Genomic DNA, 19,093 nt, shown 5'->3' on the forward strand with positions numbered 1-19,093 from the left:
AGTGACTGTTATGGTATAGTCTTTTTATTGTGCATGTATTGGCAGGTTTGGTCCTTGTTATTTACCTAATAAATCAAAATTGTATAATTTGACTTCAAAAAAGTATTTCAAAACAGGCTTTAATAAGCAAGATGATAAATAGTTTTCTTGATGTTAATAAGCAAGATGATAAATGGTTTTTTCACTCTTACTGCAGGATATTATTCAAACTTTAATAGGATTTGTTAAATCTAAAATTTTGGAAGATGGCTCTAATTTCTATTTTGTGTTATGTATTATTGCAAAAAGCTTCCCAATTATAACTACAAAAACCTTGTTTTATGGGTCATAGTTAGCAATAAGTATTGATTTCATTTTTCAGTAAACAAGTGCTTTAGGCACTTAATGCATTAATTATTCAAATGCTCTTCATCTAAACACATTAGTTGACTTAATAAACAATTAAAATTGTTCCCTCTGTAAAGTGGAATTCGCTCTTTTAGCAACTGGTGCTCTTACACACTTACACTTACACACACACCCATACTCATTCTCAATAACACACTCTTGAAGCCATTTCTCTTTATGCTTAACTATTGGTATTAATTGGAGTTCATGTTAGACTCTGATTAATTTTGGAAGATGAAAAGGGTTGAGCTAATGTTTTTCATACTTGTTAGCTTCCTCCTTGCTAGCTTTGCGAGCTCTCTCTCTCTCTCTCTCTCTCTCTCTCTCTCTCTCTCTCCTACTTGCACACCCATTTCAAAATTATATACTCATATACTCTATACTAAGTAGCTCTTATAGGTTCCTTTTATCTAGTTTCCTCTCTCACTCTCTCGATAACACATAATGTGTTAATTTAAATTCATGGTGGATTAAAACATATAGCATTATACTGCTAGTATGATTTCATACCCAAAAAATTAATTTTTTGGTCAAGGTATATATGATTATTTTAATTTAACCTACATGGAATTTCATTTTATCTTTAAAGTTTGAATATTATAGTAATTAGTTATAAAAGATACACTACTCTCATTAAATTGATTAATTTACTAGATTACACTGCTCTCATGAAATTGATGAATTTGTTAGATTGAGAAACTTACTTTTACTTTATAGTAAATAAATATTATGATCACATAAGTAAACCAGTTATCTTGTATATTGTATATTCCTTTAGAGCCTCTAATAAAAACATCTATTACAAGTGCTGCTTATAAGTTAGGAAGTTCTACCTCTCGTCCATCCCTTAGTTGTATCACTTTTGGGTTTTTCTTCGAATTCGTGGAGCTCATCGGAGGTCATAAAAAATTTGATCGAGTGGATCAATGTTTTCTATCTTGCTCTCCTCACTCTTTTGCTTTATTGTGCTGGTGGTAGGTACATCTCTTACGGAGATCTCATCGTGTATATTCAAGTGAAAGATCACTTTGATAACCTCTTGCACTCTTTCCTTGGCGTTGTTTCCATTGTTATCTTCTTGATTGTTGTCTTCTGCGTCATGAAAGACTTTAACCATCTGTAGGGGGACAATGTCGTACCCTTCTTCATCACAGAACCCACTATCTAGGATGGCGATAACTTGTTGCCCTTTGCAGTGTTCACAAAAAACTATTATTTAAACCAATGGAAAAACGCCCTACTCTAAATTCAATCCGGTTTTTCCCAAATTTAGCCGGTTTGAAAAAGACATTACAAATTTTTCTTCGGTTTTTTCCAAGTGTAGCTTAGTTTGTCTTGCATTCCTGCATTGCATTCCCGGAATATTACACAAATTTACAAGATAATATATATATATATATATATATATATATATATACACACACACACACATAAATACCTAGTACGTACGTACGTACATACGTACATACATACATACCTACGTACCTACCTACCTACCTACATACATACATACATACATACATACATACCTACATACATACATACATACATACCTACATACGTAAATACATACATACATACATACATACGTACCTACATACCTGCATACATACTTGCACATACATACATACATACATACATGTGTGTGTGTGTGTGTGTGTGTGTGTATGTGTGTGTGTGTGCGCGCATGTGTGTGTTTGTGTGTAATTTTTAAAGGATGTATTTTTCCCAAGCCCGCCAGTAAATTAAGGGTGGATATCACCCTTGCCTTGAAAATAAAGAACTATTTGGATTTTTCCTCCTTTAAAAAAAAGGAAAAGCCTTTAAAATTTTCCATAAATTGCAAAAATTGCCTTGAAAAAATACATTAAAGGTGGGTTTTTCTTGAACACTGGCCCTTTGTATTTTATGGGAATGGTAGTGTTTGTGTCCTCCCCTTCGTAATAATCTCCTACTTTGTTGAGAGGAACTGGCTCGTACTTCCCTTTGAATGGTTTATCCTTAAAGATAGGAACTGTGTTTGTCATAGGTATGTTTACCCCGAGTTTCCTTAAGTAGTCCCCTACCTCTTTCCATGCTTCTGGCCTATTTTTTAGTACGTCTGCTAAAGGCATAGTACACTTGATTGGTGTTGACAAGATGGCTGCCAGGTTTGATATATCTAAGGCTGGAGGTGAATGGAACTTTTGGGAATGTAATTTTCGGACCTCAGAGTTTGCCTCATACTCTCCTTAATAAGAGGGTAGAGTTTTCAATGTTTCAGCCTTAATTACCTTAGATTTCTCAGATCCTACATCCCCATACTCAGAACATATTTCTAGATCAACCATTTTTTGGTCAAAATCTATTTCTTGAAGAGGTGGTTTGGTTTCATCCCTGTTTTTGATTTCTTTGAGTTGTTTTACCGCCTCCCATAGTCTATTTCCCCAATCCTTGTCAATCTCTGGGATGCTAGTGTTGGGAATTATTTTCCTCCCTGTTTGGTCTCCGTTCGATTCTAGGTTGATCTCTAAGGATCCTTGTTCTTTGTTGTTTTTGGGTAAGCTTGTTGGGTTTTTGTTGGCCAAAGAATCCTCTTTTTACTCTTGTGAGATCAAAGGAAGCTTTCCATTTCCCATGTCATTTTCATCTTGGTTTGTCTCAAAATTCTTTTGTTTGTTATTGGTTTTCAATTGCTCTTCCAAGGTTTGAGTGGCCTTGACTAGCTGTTCGAAGATTTCTAATTGTCTAGTTTCCTTAGCTAGGTTTGGGTAGTGTTTCCATCTTTCTTCTAGAGTTTCCAATGGTTTCAACCGTTCTTCATATGCTTGCAAAATCGCATTTAACGGTTCGAAGTGTACGGTTTGAAGTGTTTCTTTGCAAGTACTGACCCGGTAGGTTGCCTCTCTGTTTCTTTTTGGATTTCATTGTTTGCTTCCGTCGGGAGTTCTTTTTCAAGGTTAGGAGTGTTCTCTTTTGTCTCGTTTTTCTCCCCTTGGGTGTTTTGTTTTTGGCATTTCCGGCTGGCTACTCTCCATTCTCGTCTAGCTTTCCAACTCTCCTTTTTGCTCTTTTTATTGCTCTCACTAGGCATGGCCTCATCTTTGTTTTCTATTCTACGTTCGTCTCTTGCCTTGGCTTGGGCTCTAGTGATGACCTTGAGTGGTATGAGTACGTTGGATTCTGAAGAGCTTGGCGTTTCTGTTGATGGTTTCATATCTATAAAGTTTAGGACTACTGGAGCCTTTCCTTTGACATGAGGATTTAGTGGGCAATCTCGCACTAAGTGCTTGACTCCACATTCTACACAATATCTTGTCAACAGAGGAAGCCCGGGCACTGTTGGCTTGTCTCTTCTAGGATGTGGACATTCTCTTACCCAATGTTCTCCTCAGTTATAGCATGGACCGGGAGGTGCACCATGGGGTGGTCTAGACTTGTAAGGTCTAGGTCCAGGTGGTCCTCCTTGTCTAGCCATATTGTTGGCTATAAACCAAAGGATATTGTGGTCCATTTGGTAGTTTCCTTCTGGGATTGCGCTTGAGGCGTCATTAGGTATGTTGATCAAGGAAGCATGGTTTGATTGGCTCTCTAAAATTTCCTCCTCATAGTAGTTGACTAGAACTAATGCTCCGTCAAAACTTGTGTCACTGGGCTGGATGTATCTAACTATTGCTTGTTCTGGCAATGGAGGCTGTTGTCCTAAGACTGGTTGAGCCCTCTCTATGCCTGGAGCCATGTAGTTTGGGTTTCCAACCCTTGGTGCATAATTCAAAACTTGGGCTACACCCGTTGGTTTTTGATACGTGTTTTGCTCTCTTAGATGTCGTATTCGATGGTAGCAGTCCGTTGTTTCGTGATTTGTCCATTTGATGCAGAAATCACACCATTTGTCCGTTCTTGGTGGTTTTGGGACTGGGCTGAATTGGCTTGGGGAGACATTGGGTTGTGGGATGGTCTCCTCCACATACCTCGCATCGTAATTGAGGTGGTTGAAATGTTTGACTCATTCTCTTCATGATCATCTTGACCATGGCCTTGGTTTCCCCTAACTTTGCTCTTTCCATGTCACTTCCTGTTCTGATGCTTGAAGCATCTGACCGGCTTGTTTTTTTTGTAGATGTCGCAGTTATCGTCCAAGTCAATGGCATCCTTTATGCAATCATTGAGCGTTTTATGCTTCATGCCATAGAGGTTTGCGTGGAGATTTTGTTTTAGTAGTCCTTCTAAGAAGATGGATACTAACTTCTCTGGTGTTGGCAATTCTCTGGTTTTATGCTTCATGCCATAGAGGTTTGCGTGGAGATTTTGTTTTAGTAGTCCTTCTAAGAAGGTGGATACTAACTTCTCTGGTGTTGGCAATTCTCTCTGAGGGCATCGTGCTATGTATTGCCGTAAGCGGTTGGCACAGTCTCGTACTGACTCTTTCTCCTCTTGTTTGAACTTTTGTATTAGTTCACTGACGCTATGCTTGATTCCCGTTAAGGTGTGGGCTACTATGAAGTCCCTTTGGAGCAAGTCCAAATCAAGATACAAACTAGTATCTAGTGTTTGAAACCATGGTAGAGCTTTTCCCGACAAAGTCAATCCAAATCCCTCTTTGAGGACATGAAGATCTATGACTTCTTTAGCTCTTACAACTTCGTTGAATGAGGCCAAATGGTCATATGGATCTCCTGATCCATTGAACTTGGTAACCCACTTTTGAAAATGGGATGGCCTTGTCTTATTTTTGGAAGTTCCCCAAAACATTCCAGGCACACTTGGAGATGCCAAGGGATGGTGGTGTATGGATATTGGTGGTCCTGTTGGCACTCTTGCTGCCGGATGACCACTCGTTGCATGCGATGGACCCGATTCAACCGGTCTACCGCTTGTCCATAGTGTTCATGCGAATAAAACTCTTGCTGCCGGATGACCACTCGTTGCAAGGTCCGCTTGTCCATAGTGTTCATGCGAATGAAACTCTTGGACCACTTGGTGTCGGCCTAGGCATGGGCATAGGAGGAGCACTTGGTGTTGGCATTGGTATGGATGTAGGAGTTCTAAACACAAAGCTTGAAGTACTCGTCTCTGGTCTTCTAGTCTCTGACGCTATGCTTGATTCCCGTTAAGGTGTGGGCTACTATGAAGTCCCTTTGGAGCAAGTCCAAATCAAGATCTATGACTTCTTTAGCTCTTACAACTTGGTTGAATGAGGCCAAATGGTCATATGGATCTCCTGATCCATTGAACTTGGTAACCCACTTTTTAAAATGGGATGGCCTTGTCTTGTTTTTGGAAGTTCCCCAAAACATTCCAGGCACACTTGGAGATGCCAAGGGATGGTGGTGTATGGATATTGGTGGTCCTGTTGGCACTCTTGCTGCCGGATGACCACTCGTTGCATGCGATGGACCCGATTCAACCGGTCTAGGTCCGCTTGTCCATAGTGTTCATGCGAATGAACACTCTTGGACCACTTGGTGTCGGCCTAGGCATGGGCATAGGAGGAGCACTTGGTGTTGGCATTGGTATGGATGTAGGAGTTCTAAACACAAAGCTTGAAGTACTCGTCTCTGGTCTTCTAGTCTCTTCTCTAACAATAGGTTTTCCTAGGTAGGTAAACTCTAACATCTTGTTCTCGAGTCTCATCCCCCATTCTATCCCAAATTTGTCTAGAAACATGATTGAAAACCCATTATCTGTGTTTGGTTTGTCGAAGACATACAAAATCTTTTGGGGTGTCAAAGCTATATGTGGGAGAATAATCTGCTACATAATAGAAATCAGAACCGCCGTCCTCAAGTTTGTATACAGCCTTTTGGGGGTCATCTACAAGGGTTCTTTGAGCTAACAGAGAGTTGACCAACCTTAGCTTAGTTAGGTCCACTCTATGAGTAGGTACATCACACCGTTAGTACTCATGTAGTGATCCCCTTGATAGCTGACTCGCGGGGTATGTTCAAAGTTAGAGGGATGATCCTTGACCTTTACCGCATACCTTTACCGCCATAGCGGATGCTTCTACAGGTTCTGATTCCGCTAATGTTGTGCAGGATACAGAATGGGCATTTAAGGTTCATTGCCAGTATGACCCATCTGTGCATGATGCATGTTTGGCAGTTTCTGTTGACTCTGATGTATGGTATTTTGACAGTGGTGCTACCAAGCACATTAAGTAGTTATAGCCCCAATCGTGGATCATCTTAAATTGGCACATAAAGGGTCGTCCTAGGATTACCTCATAGTTTGGATTCTTGCTGAAGTCCACAATTGCAAAGGTACGTTCATACTCAATGCTACAGGAATGCACTAAGATACCTTCAAGCAATCCTATGGGGTTCTCTAAGCTTCCATCGGCCAACTGTAGATTCATATGCGTACTCCTCACTGCTGGGTTCCCCACATTTTCCATATGGCTTTTGTTGCTATACTAACCCCTGCCCCACCATCTAGAATAGCTATGGATTTCACTTTGTTAATCTCCAGTGGCCGTTTAGTATTTCCTTCATCGCCCTCATATTTTCCCACTTTGTTGATAGGTATCGGGGTAGGTTGCATTTGCATGTGATCATTCATAAGTTCTTTCAGTCCCAAGGACCTACTGTTTGGTTCTCGTTCACTTAGAAGAACTGCTACCTCATCCCAAATTCCTGGTTTGACCTTTAACAAGTCTGCTAGTGGAAGGGTATAATCAACAGGTGTTGATAAGATAGCTCATAGGTTTGATGTATCCTCCTTTTTTGGAAACAACTTCCACATTGATGGTACTCGCATGACTTGGGAATGATCCTCATATTCTCCTATGTACAATGGCATTGTTATGAGGGTTTGCTTTGAAACCACAATTTTCTCATCCTCTAGCAGAGATGCGTTGTCCATTTCATAAGCCTGTCAACCCATGAAATCCAACATTGAAAGAGGTGGAGATTTGATCTCGGACTTCTCTCCTTCTTGGCTACTTACTGATTCCCACATCTCGATAGCCAACACTTCCTCTATTTCAGGTATCATATCTCCAAAGTCCGCTATGGTCAATGGCTTCTGAGTTTCAATCGCCAGTGGTTTGTTCTCAAGCACATCCTTGTCCAAGTGTGGAATAACAGATGGCTCGCTCTCTTTTTCCATACTTGAAGTGACCTCATGTATGGTTTCCAAGTTTGGTTTCTATGCCACTGGCCTTCTAGCATAGGGTGGTGCTCAGGGAGGTCACTGTATAAAATATGTGAAGTATCACGTGAGTGCAACAGAAGGAAATTTTTAATTCAAAATTTTCTCACATTTTTATTTATAGAGGGGTATCATTTAAAAAATTTGAAAAAAATTTACAGATTGAATAGGAAAAGGGTGTGTAATAATCATAGAAAATTTACAGATAAGGGATTTTATAAATACCCCTTAAACGCACGTGATATAGTACATTTCTATATAGTGAAGGCCCCGAGGGCTGGTGGTGGAGGTCCTTCAAAAAGTGTTTGAGTGTCCCTAATCAATTGCTGATGGATAGCAAGGTTTATCTTTTCCATCCTAGGGTTAGGATATTTTTGCAACTTCTTAGGAATCTCTGTCAGAGCGGTATTTCTGCTCTCATAAGCCTTGAGCGTAGCATCAAACCCCTCACTATGCTTCTTGACAAGAATTGATCCACTCAAGTCCTTCTCAGATTCTAATTCTTGCTCTTTTGGATTTGGTTTGCTTTCTTTGTGCTCGTTGTATTTTTTTGGATCCTGTCTCGATCTTAGAACTCCTTCAAGCTCTTCCGGAATTGAGTTTCTTCTGTCAGAACTCTTTTTCCCATTAGACTTCTTGCCTCATCTACTTATCGGGTGTTTTCTTTTTTGTTTGAACGAGGATGGAACATCCTCTTGGGCTTTGTCGTTCTTAGGGCCTTTTGTCCCCTCATTGATGTCTATTTGCACATTCCTCTTTGCTTGAGTACGAGTGATCACTCGCAAAGGAATTAGTTCCTTCTCAGCTTTAGATGTATTGGGGGAAGATATTACCTCTACGTAATGTAATGGAATTTTTCCTCTCTCTCTATCATCTCTCGGTCGTGATTCACAATGCCAAGGAAAGTGTTCCATTGAACATCCTACACAATACCTCTCAATAGGTGGAAATAAAATGTCAGTCTCCTTGGGTTTGATTATTGGTGGGTCTCTATACGAACAATCCTTCATCGAATGATCTTGTCCACACTCCATGCACCACACTCCATGCAAGGAACAATTTGCGTATTTGTATCCCCACATTGTGTTACTGGTACCTGCCTATGAGGGCAGTCCTTCGTCCAATGGTCTTCTCCACATTCCATGCAAGGACTAATTCATTGGCAGTTTCATTTTTTCTTGAGTGTTTTCCAAGTTACCCTGATTAGTCATGATCGGTCTCTCACTATCTATCACTTGTTTCATAGGTGGTTGCAAAGAACTAGCCAAAGCCCATTCCTGCAACCTTCTAGCTATCTGTGGACATTCCTGTGTTGTGTGGATATAGTTCCAAAAAAATTCTTGACACCACTTCTTCGTAGGTATACACTCTTGAGTTCTATGGTCTCCACCACATTCCCCACATATATAAGGTCCAATGGGTGTAGGCCTTAGGTATAAGCATCACTATAAGCATTGGTATTAATTTCACTATTGATGTTATTAGCAACGCTAATAACAATGCTCATAACGACTCTAATAGAGACGTATATACCGACGACCATACCATATAAACAAAAAAATTTTAACGACCCAAAAAGAGACACACATACCGATGCTATAAACAGAAAATTTTTATAGATGGAATGACCTCTTGGACATTCTATCCATAAACTATAGAGGTCTAGCCCCTATTTTTTCAAAGTATAGAAATTTTAAATGTTTAAGCTATGCACTTGAGAAACTTGAAGATGATACATGAACAAAATTGAAGCTTAATATACACATTAATTAATGTTGGAAGAGATAACTGTATATATCATCCAAAAAATACAAGTGTGTCATGGTTGGTATCACCATAAGTGCAACGTGATCAATGTGTATAAGAGTATAAAAATATACATGTCCATAGGTAAAATGTGATCAGCCAAAAAAATGATAGATGGGATACAAGAGTGTCTATCACTACTAGCTAGCATATATGTCGGGAGACAAAATGGCCAGCATAACCAAAAAATGCGAGACTAATGATCCACTACATACAAAATGGCCGGCACTATAAAAATTGCCCTATATATGGGATCGAATCTGCTACTGCACATCTGGTAGCTCTGCTCATGTCAAAGGCTTCGTGTAAGGGGACTGCAAGATATATAACGCACCATTTAGAACTTAAAAAAATGTACACGAATAGATATACATACCATAATGCAAGTTGGAAAAGACTATCAAAGTGTTTAGTTTTCTCACCTCTCCACCCCATCCCTTCAAGATCTCCAGCAGTCCTGCCAAGCCTTGCTTCTGTCCATACACCCTCTCCAACTTGGACGGCGCTCTCCCAGTGACCTCATACTATTGAACATAAATTTAAATTATAAAAAGTCAAATTTTTGGACAACACACGGCCAGTAAAAATATGCATAAGTAAAAGAGTGTTTAGTGCAAAAATCTTACAAAATCCTCCTCAAAATTGGCCCAGTCACCACTCCCAAGGTGATGGGATGATCTAGCCTCCACTCGAGCTCTGTCTGCGGGGCCTGTGCTACTGCTACCTATCTGGAGTAGTTGTCCTCTTCTCTCTGATAGCCCTTCACTCCTCTCTATTAAGCTAGCGAGGTCTGGTATCTGCAGTCTATGCATCACACCTCCGATGCTTCATGTAGTCGTGCATGCGCACCCCCATCCAGGTATCATCAAAAGCATCCTTCGTAGAGGGCATGGGATAATCACAATGGAGCGTACTAATAATATAGTCCTTGGAGGATTTCTTCTGAGATCTCCAAGTGACCATCACAGTATGTTAAAAGACCTATCTACACAATTGGCGCATGTGACTCATAACCTGCTTCCTCTAAGGGGTCATGATGATCTCGCCAGTCGCACGATCGATGAGGTATGAGTACCCCTCTGGCACCTCCCTGCCATATACTGTCAAAGTCCTATCTAGAGAACCCTCATCGCTTGAAGCCTCTAGCATCTCCTCTATAGTGGTTGGGACACTCCTCGGCATGCTCTGAGCACTGTGCAACGGAGGTATAGGAGAAACTACATCATCATCCCCGCAACAAGGATGAGACGCTTATGAAAGTCTGATATGATGAATACGTCGGCTCGAGGCCGATGCAATGGTATGCTTTGAGTGTGAAGGAGAGGTTTTTTGTGAGCGTGATCGTGAAGGAGGGGTTTGCTGTGAGTGCAATCGTGAAGGAGGGGGGGTCAGAGTCACAACTCTATCCATCACCCTATCTAGCTAATCGCGTGAAAGAGATTGCAAGAAGTGGTCTATGCCTGCATTGCTTGGACGAGCGCTGCTATCGTAATCACTCATATTGTCGTATCAAAGAGGAGGGGGAGATAGGTGACGTAAACCTGTAAGAGAATATAGAAACCTGCATGGAAAAAATAGATGAGACATACTGTGCTCTCTCTACATCTCTCTCATCAGTGTTCGGGAAAAAACATTTTATGAAACATACAAATTTCCTATACTTGACCTTTGTAACAGGAAAAATGGAAAAGTAGACCTCCTTTTTTAGCCATTTTACACTATTTTTATGTTATTTTTTATCGGAATATCTCCTGTTACTCCTAGTCTAAAACGGCTATTTCAGATTTCCAACCGGCACAATTGTATACTGAGACACATATTTCCCAAACACTGTCTCTCATTGAACAATTTAAAAAATCTAATAAATAGAAATTTGTGGAATGGAAGTGTTTTGTTAAAGATATAGATTGAAGGCACTAGGCTATCTTTTTAAGGCATATAGCTTGTACAAAATATTATATTAGGCATCACCTATAGCATCTTGACACAAATCTAAAATAACTTGGAGTTCCATGGTTAGCTTTCTGTCTAAGGAGAAATCCATGTCATCTAAGTCTGCTACATCATCCTCTGCTGGTTGCACGTCCTGTGCTATATCATCCTTGGGTGCTTCTATTAGTACATCCTGTTGTGGTTGCTACATCCACCTACTCTGCTAGATCACTTTTGATTAGGTCGCAACCCTTATAAATTCAAGTACCTCATGGAGCCACTTGGATGATATACCACCATCGCTCATCAGACAGCTTCAGATAGAAAATAACCTGAGGATTTTGTGGTGCATGCATGTGTGTGTGTGTGTGTGTGTGTGTGTGTGAGAGAGAGAGAGAGAGAGAGAGAAGAGAGAGAGACTGTGTGTGAGTGGTTTCCTTTGCTGCAGCTGTGAATAAGATAGATTGTAAATATCAAATGTGTGTAGTTCGAACATGTGTGCACACTCACTATTTTTGAACAAAGGCTAATGATATTTATCAAATGCCAGGTACGAGGGTCACAAAAAGCTTTGAGATTGATGAAAGCTAAATGTTTACATGAAGTACAACTTTCAAATTTTAGAATTACTGTATGATAGGGTGGTGGGCCTGGACAAGCAGTGGTAGGGGGAGGCACTCAATGTGAGGGGCATATGGGTAGTGAATTGGCAACAACAGCGACATGCAAAAGAGTTCGCACTCACATGCACCCCCTGCACACACAGTTTCACAGACAGAGTTACTCATCCGATACAATCTGAACCTTTCTGGCAAAAAAAAACAGCCACATGCACATACTCCCTTCATGAGGCAATCACAAAGACGCATAGATGAGATGCATATAGACCATAGGCATTCCTGGATACTTGACATCTGATACTCGACATTTAGCCATTGGCTTTTTAGCCTACCTGACCAGTCATTCCAACCATTTCAATTGCGTGAGTGACATTCCACCATCTAAGATGCCATGAGTTGGCAAGACTCGCGACTTTTCTATCAACCAATACAGTTGATTCACATGTTAAACAAATCCGCATTCCATGGACAAGTTAAGTCCCATTCAACAAATCCAAATTCCATAATACATCAATTTCAAATGACAAAAGTATGAAGGCTGGTGACAGTAATCTCTTAAGGACGTTTAAGGTGATTCAAAATTCTGAATATACAACCACAACCAGACACTGATGTTAAATGAGCTTGTCTTTTACCAAAACCTACACCACACTACCTGGATCGAGCCCACGAACTATTTTTTACTAGCAACAAAAAGATCCCTACATTGTTGTCTTAAAAGGTAAAATATAAATGTACAGTAACATTTCAAACATGTCAAAAGCTAAAAACAGGTCAAACATACTCCCGTCAAGAAGTTGATATGTCCTAGACAAGTGGGCTCTATATCATATATCAAGCAACCACATGCAATGTTTGGAGTGCAACTCGGCTATGTGATAAAATATGTTTGGGTAGCCTTCTAGGACTGCTGCAATTAGCTCTTCCGCTGCTGATTCAAGACCTTTGAAGGCTGGTGAAATAATTGCTGCTCCACCCAAATCATCCGCCGAAAGCCCATAGTATTCTTTGGCTGCAATCAGCCCACGCTCAACCTGCACAAACTTGTACAGAAGCTTTGAGGAGGCACAAAGTGATGACTGTTGAAGTACCTTAAAATCTGCAGCCTCTTTACACAGAAATTCTGATCGTGTGACCTCTCCTATGGCTACCTGTGAGAACTGTCGATTCACCTTTGTCTTGCTTGGAGAGGTATATTTTGCTTCTTTCCTTCGCAGCTTTACAAGCACATCAATCTCAACAAACCAAGGTGTTTTCCGGATTCTCTTTCCAGATTTGAGGCAAAGCACAGCAACGTCTTCCAAAGCTCTCGGTGATGCATTCGGTATGACTTTTGAGAAAATGGGTCTCAAACTTTTGCAGCCAAATGTCTCCTCCAAAAAGAGAGAGAAGCTTGATCTACAAGAGCGTTCAAATGAACCTGATAGGGAAAGATTTAACCTCTTCAACTCGGCTTGCACACCTTCAGCCTCTTTTAATAACTTATCTTGCACATCTTTGACAGTTTTGACTTCATCTCTCACAGTTTTGACTTCATCTTTGACAGTTTTGACTTCATCTCTCACAATTTTGACTAGCTCATCTTTAACACCTTTGATTTGTTGTTCAAGCCCTGTTCTAAAACTGCTTAGATCACTCCTAACCTGTATGATGAGATCTAATGTAGTATAGGTCTTGCCCTTTTCAATAGTAGACCAATCTCCCCCTGAATTTGTTGTTGCTGCACCTACTTCTCCCTCTGAATTTACTGTTGCTGCACCTGAATCAGTGTTCAAGAAAAACCGACCTTTAATGTATTTTTTCAAGGTAATTTTTGCAATTTATGGAAAATTTTAAAGGCTTTTCCTTTTTTTTAAAGGAGGAAAAATCCAAATAGTTCTTTATTTTCAAGGCAAGGGTGATATCCACCCTTAATTTACTGGCGGGCTTGGGAAAAATACATCCTTTAAAAATTACACACAAACACACACACACGCGCGCGCACACACACACTCACACACACATGTATGTATGTATGTATGTATGTGCAAGTATGTATGCAGGTATGTAGGTACGTACGTATGTATGTATGTATGTATGTATGTATTTACGTATGTAGGTATGTATGTAGGTATGTATGTATGTTCTCAGTGATGAGCATTCGACCTCCGCTGACACCTTGTGCGTCATTTGGTCTGAGTTGATTCATACTCTGCGTAGTTAGTGGGATGCTTCATAGGGTGCCTCTAGGGCTGCAGAGCAGAGAAGATTTGACTTTCTTCGTACTTGGGGGAGTTCCCCACAGTTCTTTCATATGGATAGGGGTTCAATGGTATGGCATTATGCGGTACCGCATTGGCTTCTGCTCCATGCCTCTCATCAGCCTCCCTGAGTTTATATTTTGGTATATAGGTTTTTGGTACTGCCCATAGCGCTAGGCCTTTTGGCAGCCTATGGGATGACAGTATGACTTAATACAGCCCTGGTTACTCCAAAGAGAGAGAGAGAGAGAGAGAGCGGGGGGCGGGGGGGGCGACATAGAGAAAGAGGGTGGGGGTTGGAACCGTGACAAAGAGAGAACGGGGGGTGGGGCGAGCCACAACAGCGAGTGACTCCGTGAAGTGTGCTTTCCTTAGTGATGATCTCCAAGAAAAGGTTTATGTTAAGCAACCACCTGATTTTCTTGCAAGTAAAGAAGGCATGGTCTCTTTGACTTTGAAAAGCTTTAGCAGCTCAAGAAGAAGAGGAGAGTGCGAGGGTGGGACAGAGGAGGGGGGCAGCTTGATTAAACGCAAAGGTGAGGAAGGACGGTGCAAATAAAGGGGGATCGATTGGGTGCAAAAAACCAGGGGGTGCGAGAGGGTGGAGGGATCTTGTGCGATGGAACAATGGGCTCGAAGGAGAGGGGCGAGGTGAAGCAGCAAGTAGCAGCGTGGGACAGAGGAGGGAGGCAGCTTGATTAAGCACAAAGGTGGGGAAGGATGATGCAAAGAAGGGGGGCCGAGTAGGTGAAAAAAACCAGGGGGGGAGAGGGTGCAGGAGTTGGGCGCGATGGAACAGTGCGCTCGGAGGGGCGAGGTCAAGCAAGAGTACATAAATATGTTGATTTCAATGTCTTGATATGGCATTATGAATGCAAATATTGTTTCAATGTAAAAATTTGATTGTGACATTCAATGTCTTTAAGTTTTAGTAAACATTGTGTCTTCTCTACCTTTACGTACGTATATATTCAGGAGGAGATGACCCGCTACAAAACAAAACGGTACCAGGTGATGTAGCAACACCTGCTACAAGCGACGAAAAGATTGCAGCAAGAGGAGACGAAAAGACTCCAGGTGATGTCTTGATATGGCATTATGAATGCAAATTTTGTTTCAATATAAAATTTGGATTTCTTACATTCGATGTCAAAATGTGCAGATTCAGGTGCAGCAACATCAAAAACAGATGCAGGTGCAACAACAGTAAATTCAGGAGCAGATTTAGTTGCAGCAACAACATCGAAAACAGATTCAGGTCAGTGTTCACAAAAAACTATTATTTAAACCAATGGAAAAACCCCCTACTCTAAATTCAATCCGGTTTTTCCCAAATTTAGCCGGTTTGAAAAAGACATTACAAATTTTTCTTCGGTTTTTTCCAAGTGTAGCTTAGTTTGTCTTGCATTCCTGCATTGCATTCCCGAAATATTACACAAATTTACAAGATTATATATATATATATATATATATATATATATATATATATATAAATACCTAGTACGTACGTACGTACATACATACATACCTACGTACATACCTACCTACGTACCTACCTACCTACATACATACCTACATACATACCTACATACGTAAATACATACATACATACATACATACATACATACGTACCTACATACCTGCATACATACTTGCACATACATACATACATACATACATGTGTGTGTGAGTGTGTGTATGTGTGTGTGTGCGCGCGTGTGTGTGTGTTTGTGTGTAATTTTTAAAGGATGTATTTTTCCCAAGCCCGCCAGTAAATTAAGGGTGGATATCACCCTTGCCTTGAAAATAAAGAACTATTTGGATTTTTCCTCCTTTAAAAAAAAGGAAAAGCCTTTAAAATTTTCCATAAATTGCAAAAATTGCCTTGAAAAAATACATTAAAGGTCGGTTTTTCTTGAACACTGATTCAGGTGCAGCAACAGTAAATTCAGAGGGAGAAGTAGGTGCAGCAACAACAAATTCAGGGGGAGATTGGTCTACTATTGAAAAGGGCAAGACCTATACTACATTAGATCTCATCATACAGGTTAGGAGTGATCTAAGCAGTTTTAGAACAGGGCTTGAACAACAAATCAAAGGTGTTAAAGATGAGCTAGTCAAAATTGTGAGAGATGAAGTCAAAACTGTCAAAGATGAAGTCAAAACTGTGAGAGATGAAGTCAAAACTGTCAAAGATGTGCAAGATAAGTTATTAAAAGAGGCTGAAGGTGTGCAAGCCGAGTTGAAGAGGTTAAATCTTTCCCTATCAGGTTCATTTGAACGCTCTTGTAGATCGAGCTTCTCTCTCTTTTTGGAGGAGACATTTGGCTGCAAAAGTTTGAGACCCATTTTCTCAAAAGTCATACCGAATGCATCACCGAGAGCTTTGGAAGACGTTGCTGTGCTTTGCCTCAAATCTGGAAAGAGAATCCGGAAAACACCTTGGTTTGTTGAGATTGATGTGCTTGTAAAGCTGCGAAGGAAAGAAGCAAAATATACCTCTCCAAGCAAGACAAAGGTGAATCGACAGTTCTCACAGGTAGCCATAGGAGAGGTCACACAATCAGAATTTCTGTGTAAAGAGGCTACAGATTTTAAGGTACTTCAACAGTCATCACTTTGTGCCTCCTCAAAGCTTCTGTACAAGTTTGTGCAGGTTGAGCGTGGGCTGATTGCAGCCAAAGAATACTATGGGCTTTCGACGGATGATTTGGGTGGAGCAGCAATTATTTCACCAGCCTTCAAAGGTCTTGAATCAGCAACGGAAGAGCTAATTGCAGCAGTCCTAGAAGGCTACCCAAACATATTTTATCACATAGCCGAGTTGCACTCCAAACATTGCATGTGGTTGCTTGATATATGATATAGAGCCCACTTGTCTACGACATATCAACTTCTTGACGGGAGTATGTTTGACCTGTTTTTAGCTTTTGACATGTTTGAAATATTACTGTACATTTATATTTTACCTTTTAAGACAACAATGTAGGGATCTTTTTGTTGCTAGTAAAAAATAGTTCGTGGGCTCGATCCAGGTAGTGTGGTGTAGGTTTTGGTAAAAGACAAGCTCATTTAACATCAGTGTCTGGTTGTGGTTGTATATTCAGAATTTTGAATCACCTTAAACGTCCTTAAGAGATTACTGTCACCAGCCTTCATACTTTTGTCATTTGAAATTGATGTATTATGGAATTTGGATTTGTTGAATGGGACTTAACTTGTCCATGGAATGCGGATTTGTTTAATATGTGAATCAACTGTATTGGTTGATAGAAAAGTCGCGAGTCTTGCCAACTCATGGCATCTTAGATGGTGGAATGTCACTCACGCAATTGAAATGGTTGGAATGACTGGTCAGGTAGGCTAAAAAGCCAATGGCTAAATGTCGAGTATCAGATGTCAAGTATCCAGGAATGCCTATGGTCTATATGCATCTCATCTATGCGTCTTTGTGATTGCCTCATGAAGGGAGTATGTGCATGTGGCTGTTTTTTTTTGCCAGAAAGGTTCAGATTGTATCGGATGAGTAACTCTGTCTGTGAAACTGTGTGTGCAGGGGGTGCATGTGAGTGCGAACTCTTTTGCATGTCGCTGTTGTTGCCAATTCACTACCCATATGCCCCTCACATTGAGTGCCTCCCCCTACCACTGCTTGTCCAGGCCCACCACCCTATCATACAGTAATTCTAAAATTTGAAAGTTGTACTTCATGTAAACATTTAGCTTTCATCAATCTCAAAGCTTTTTGTGACCCTCGTACCTGGCATTTGATAAATATCATTAGCCTTTGTTCAAAAATAGTGAGTGTGCACACATGTTCGCACTACACACATTTGATATTTACAATCTATCTTATTCACAGCTGCAGCAAAGGAAACCACTCACACACAGTCTCTCTCTCTTCTCTCTCTCTCTCTCGCTCTCTCTCTCTCTCACACACACACATGCATGCAGCACTGTATGAGAAAGGTGGTAATCAAACACGGCTAACCAATGAATCCTTGCAGATCCTTCTTGCTATCTTATTCACAACTGCAGCATATGCATGCGTGCAACCTTGTATGAGAAAGGTTGTAATCAAACACATGACTCAGAGCTGTCCAAACAAAAAAGAAAGTATTGTGATCATGATTTTCAATCCACTATTATTGTGTCTATTCACATATCCTTAGGGGTGTCCTTTATTTATCAATGCCATTATTTATCAATGCCATTGACAAAACATTCTCTCCCCCTCTTTCTCTCCTCTATTGTCTCTCTCCTTGATCGCCTGCTCTTTCTCCTCCTCTCTTCCCTCCATCGCAATGCCGTACCTCTCTTCCCTTGCCCTCTCTTCTCTCTCCTCTAGTTGTGGACTGTTGATGATTGCAATGAAATGATTGAAATGGAGCCCCTTTAGTACCAACTTCTTAAAATTTAATGTTTGGTTACTTTAAAATTAGGAGAAAATCAAGAAATAAAAATAACACAAACAAAAATTAGGGACTATGTGGCTTAATTTAAAAAATTAATGATGCTAGATTCATAAGAGTACAAAACAGAGTTGAATTAGGTTAGAATGCATCAACATAATGAACCTCATGGTTTAAATCATTTTAATAAGAGAAGCATTGAATTTTTAGTGAAAATACTGTATTAGTAGATCATCGTCATGTTCCCAATCAGAGGGTGGGGTAGTTGGCACATCTTCAAATTGCTCGTTTGAGCTTTTCTTGCCTGCTCGAGATCGGGTTGTAGGGCGTGTTGCCTGAGCTTATTTTCGTTTCCTCTTCTTATCTTGCTTTTTCTTTTCAGCTTGAGTCTTGACACCACGACTCGTTCTTGGCAGGACTTTGCTTTCTATCTCAGCGCCTGGGGGAACATCCCAAGGTGCTGGCGATTCATGCAAGTATCCAAGAGCAAAGTACACTATCTTGGTCAGAACCAAAATTACCCCAAGTAAGGTCTGGGTGGATCTTTTTCGTGCTCTTTGCCTAT

The 19,093-nt window shown here is 40.5% G+C and overlaps 3 protein-coding genes across 8 annotated transcripts in view; 1 reads left to right on the plus strand and 2 right to left on the minus strand.

The window, feature by feature from the left end:
* LOC147626487 (uncharacterized) overlaps positions 1 to 19,093 on the minus strand; it is a 376,917-nt gene that overhangs the window by 160,846 nt on the left and 196,978 nt on the right. The window lies entirely within an intron of this gene.
* The window catches only part of LOC147626488 (uncharacterized), a 235,916-nt gene that overhangs the window by 68,880 nt on the left and 147,943 nt on the right, over positions 1 to 19,093 (plus strand). Inside the window, exons 4-5 of one of the 2 annotated variants that reach the window (XM_086816559.1) lie at positions 15,092 to 15,193; positions 15,279 to 15,374. In XM_086816559.1, the coding sequence (XP_086672685.1) occupies positions 15,092 to 15,193; positions 15,279 to 15,374 (198 nt within the window). Of the gene's footprint in view, positions 1 to 14,885; positions 15,239 to 15,273; positions 15,375 to 19,093 lie in introns of those variants that run through there. The other variant, XM_086816560.1, reaches the window with a different exon arrangement.
* On the minus strand, positions 9,407 to 10,825 carry LOC147626489 (uncharacterized). Its single transcript, XM_086816565.1, has 3 exons — positions 9,951 to 10,825; positions 9,747 to 9,848; positions 9,407 to 9,638 (listed from the first exon to the last, which is right to left on the minus strand). Exons 1-3 carry the CDS (start codon positions 10,134 to 10,136, stop codon positions 9,612 to 9,614), a joined length of 315 nt encoding a protein of 104 aa, XP_086672691.1. The 5' UTR covers positions 10,137 to 10,825; the 3' UTR covers positions 9,407 to 9,611.

The sequence above is a fragment of the Cibotium barometz genome, chromosome 22 (genome assembly GCF_041138505.1).
Source record: "Cibotium barometz isolate CiBa-2024 chromosome 22, ASM4113850v1, whole genome shotgun sequence".
NCBI lineage: Eukaryota > Viridiplantae > Streptophyta > Polypodiopsida > Cyatheales > Cibotiaceae > Cibotium > Cibotium barometz.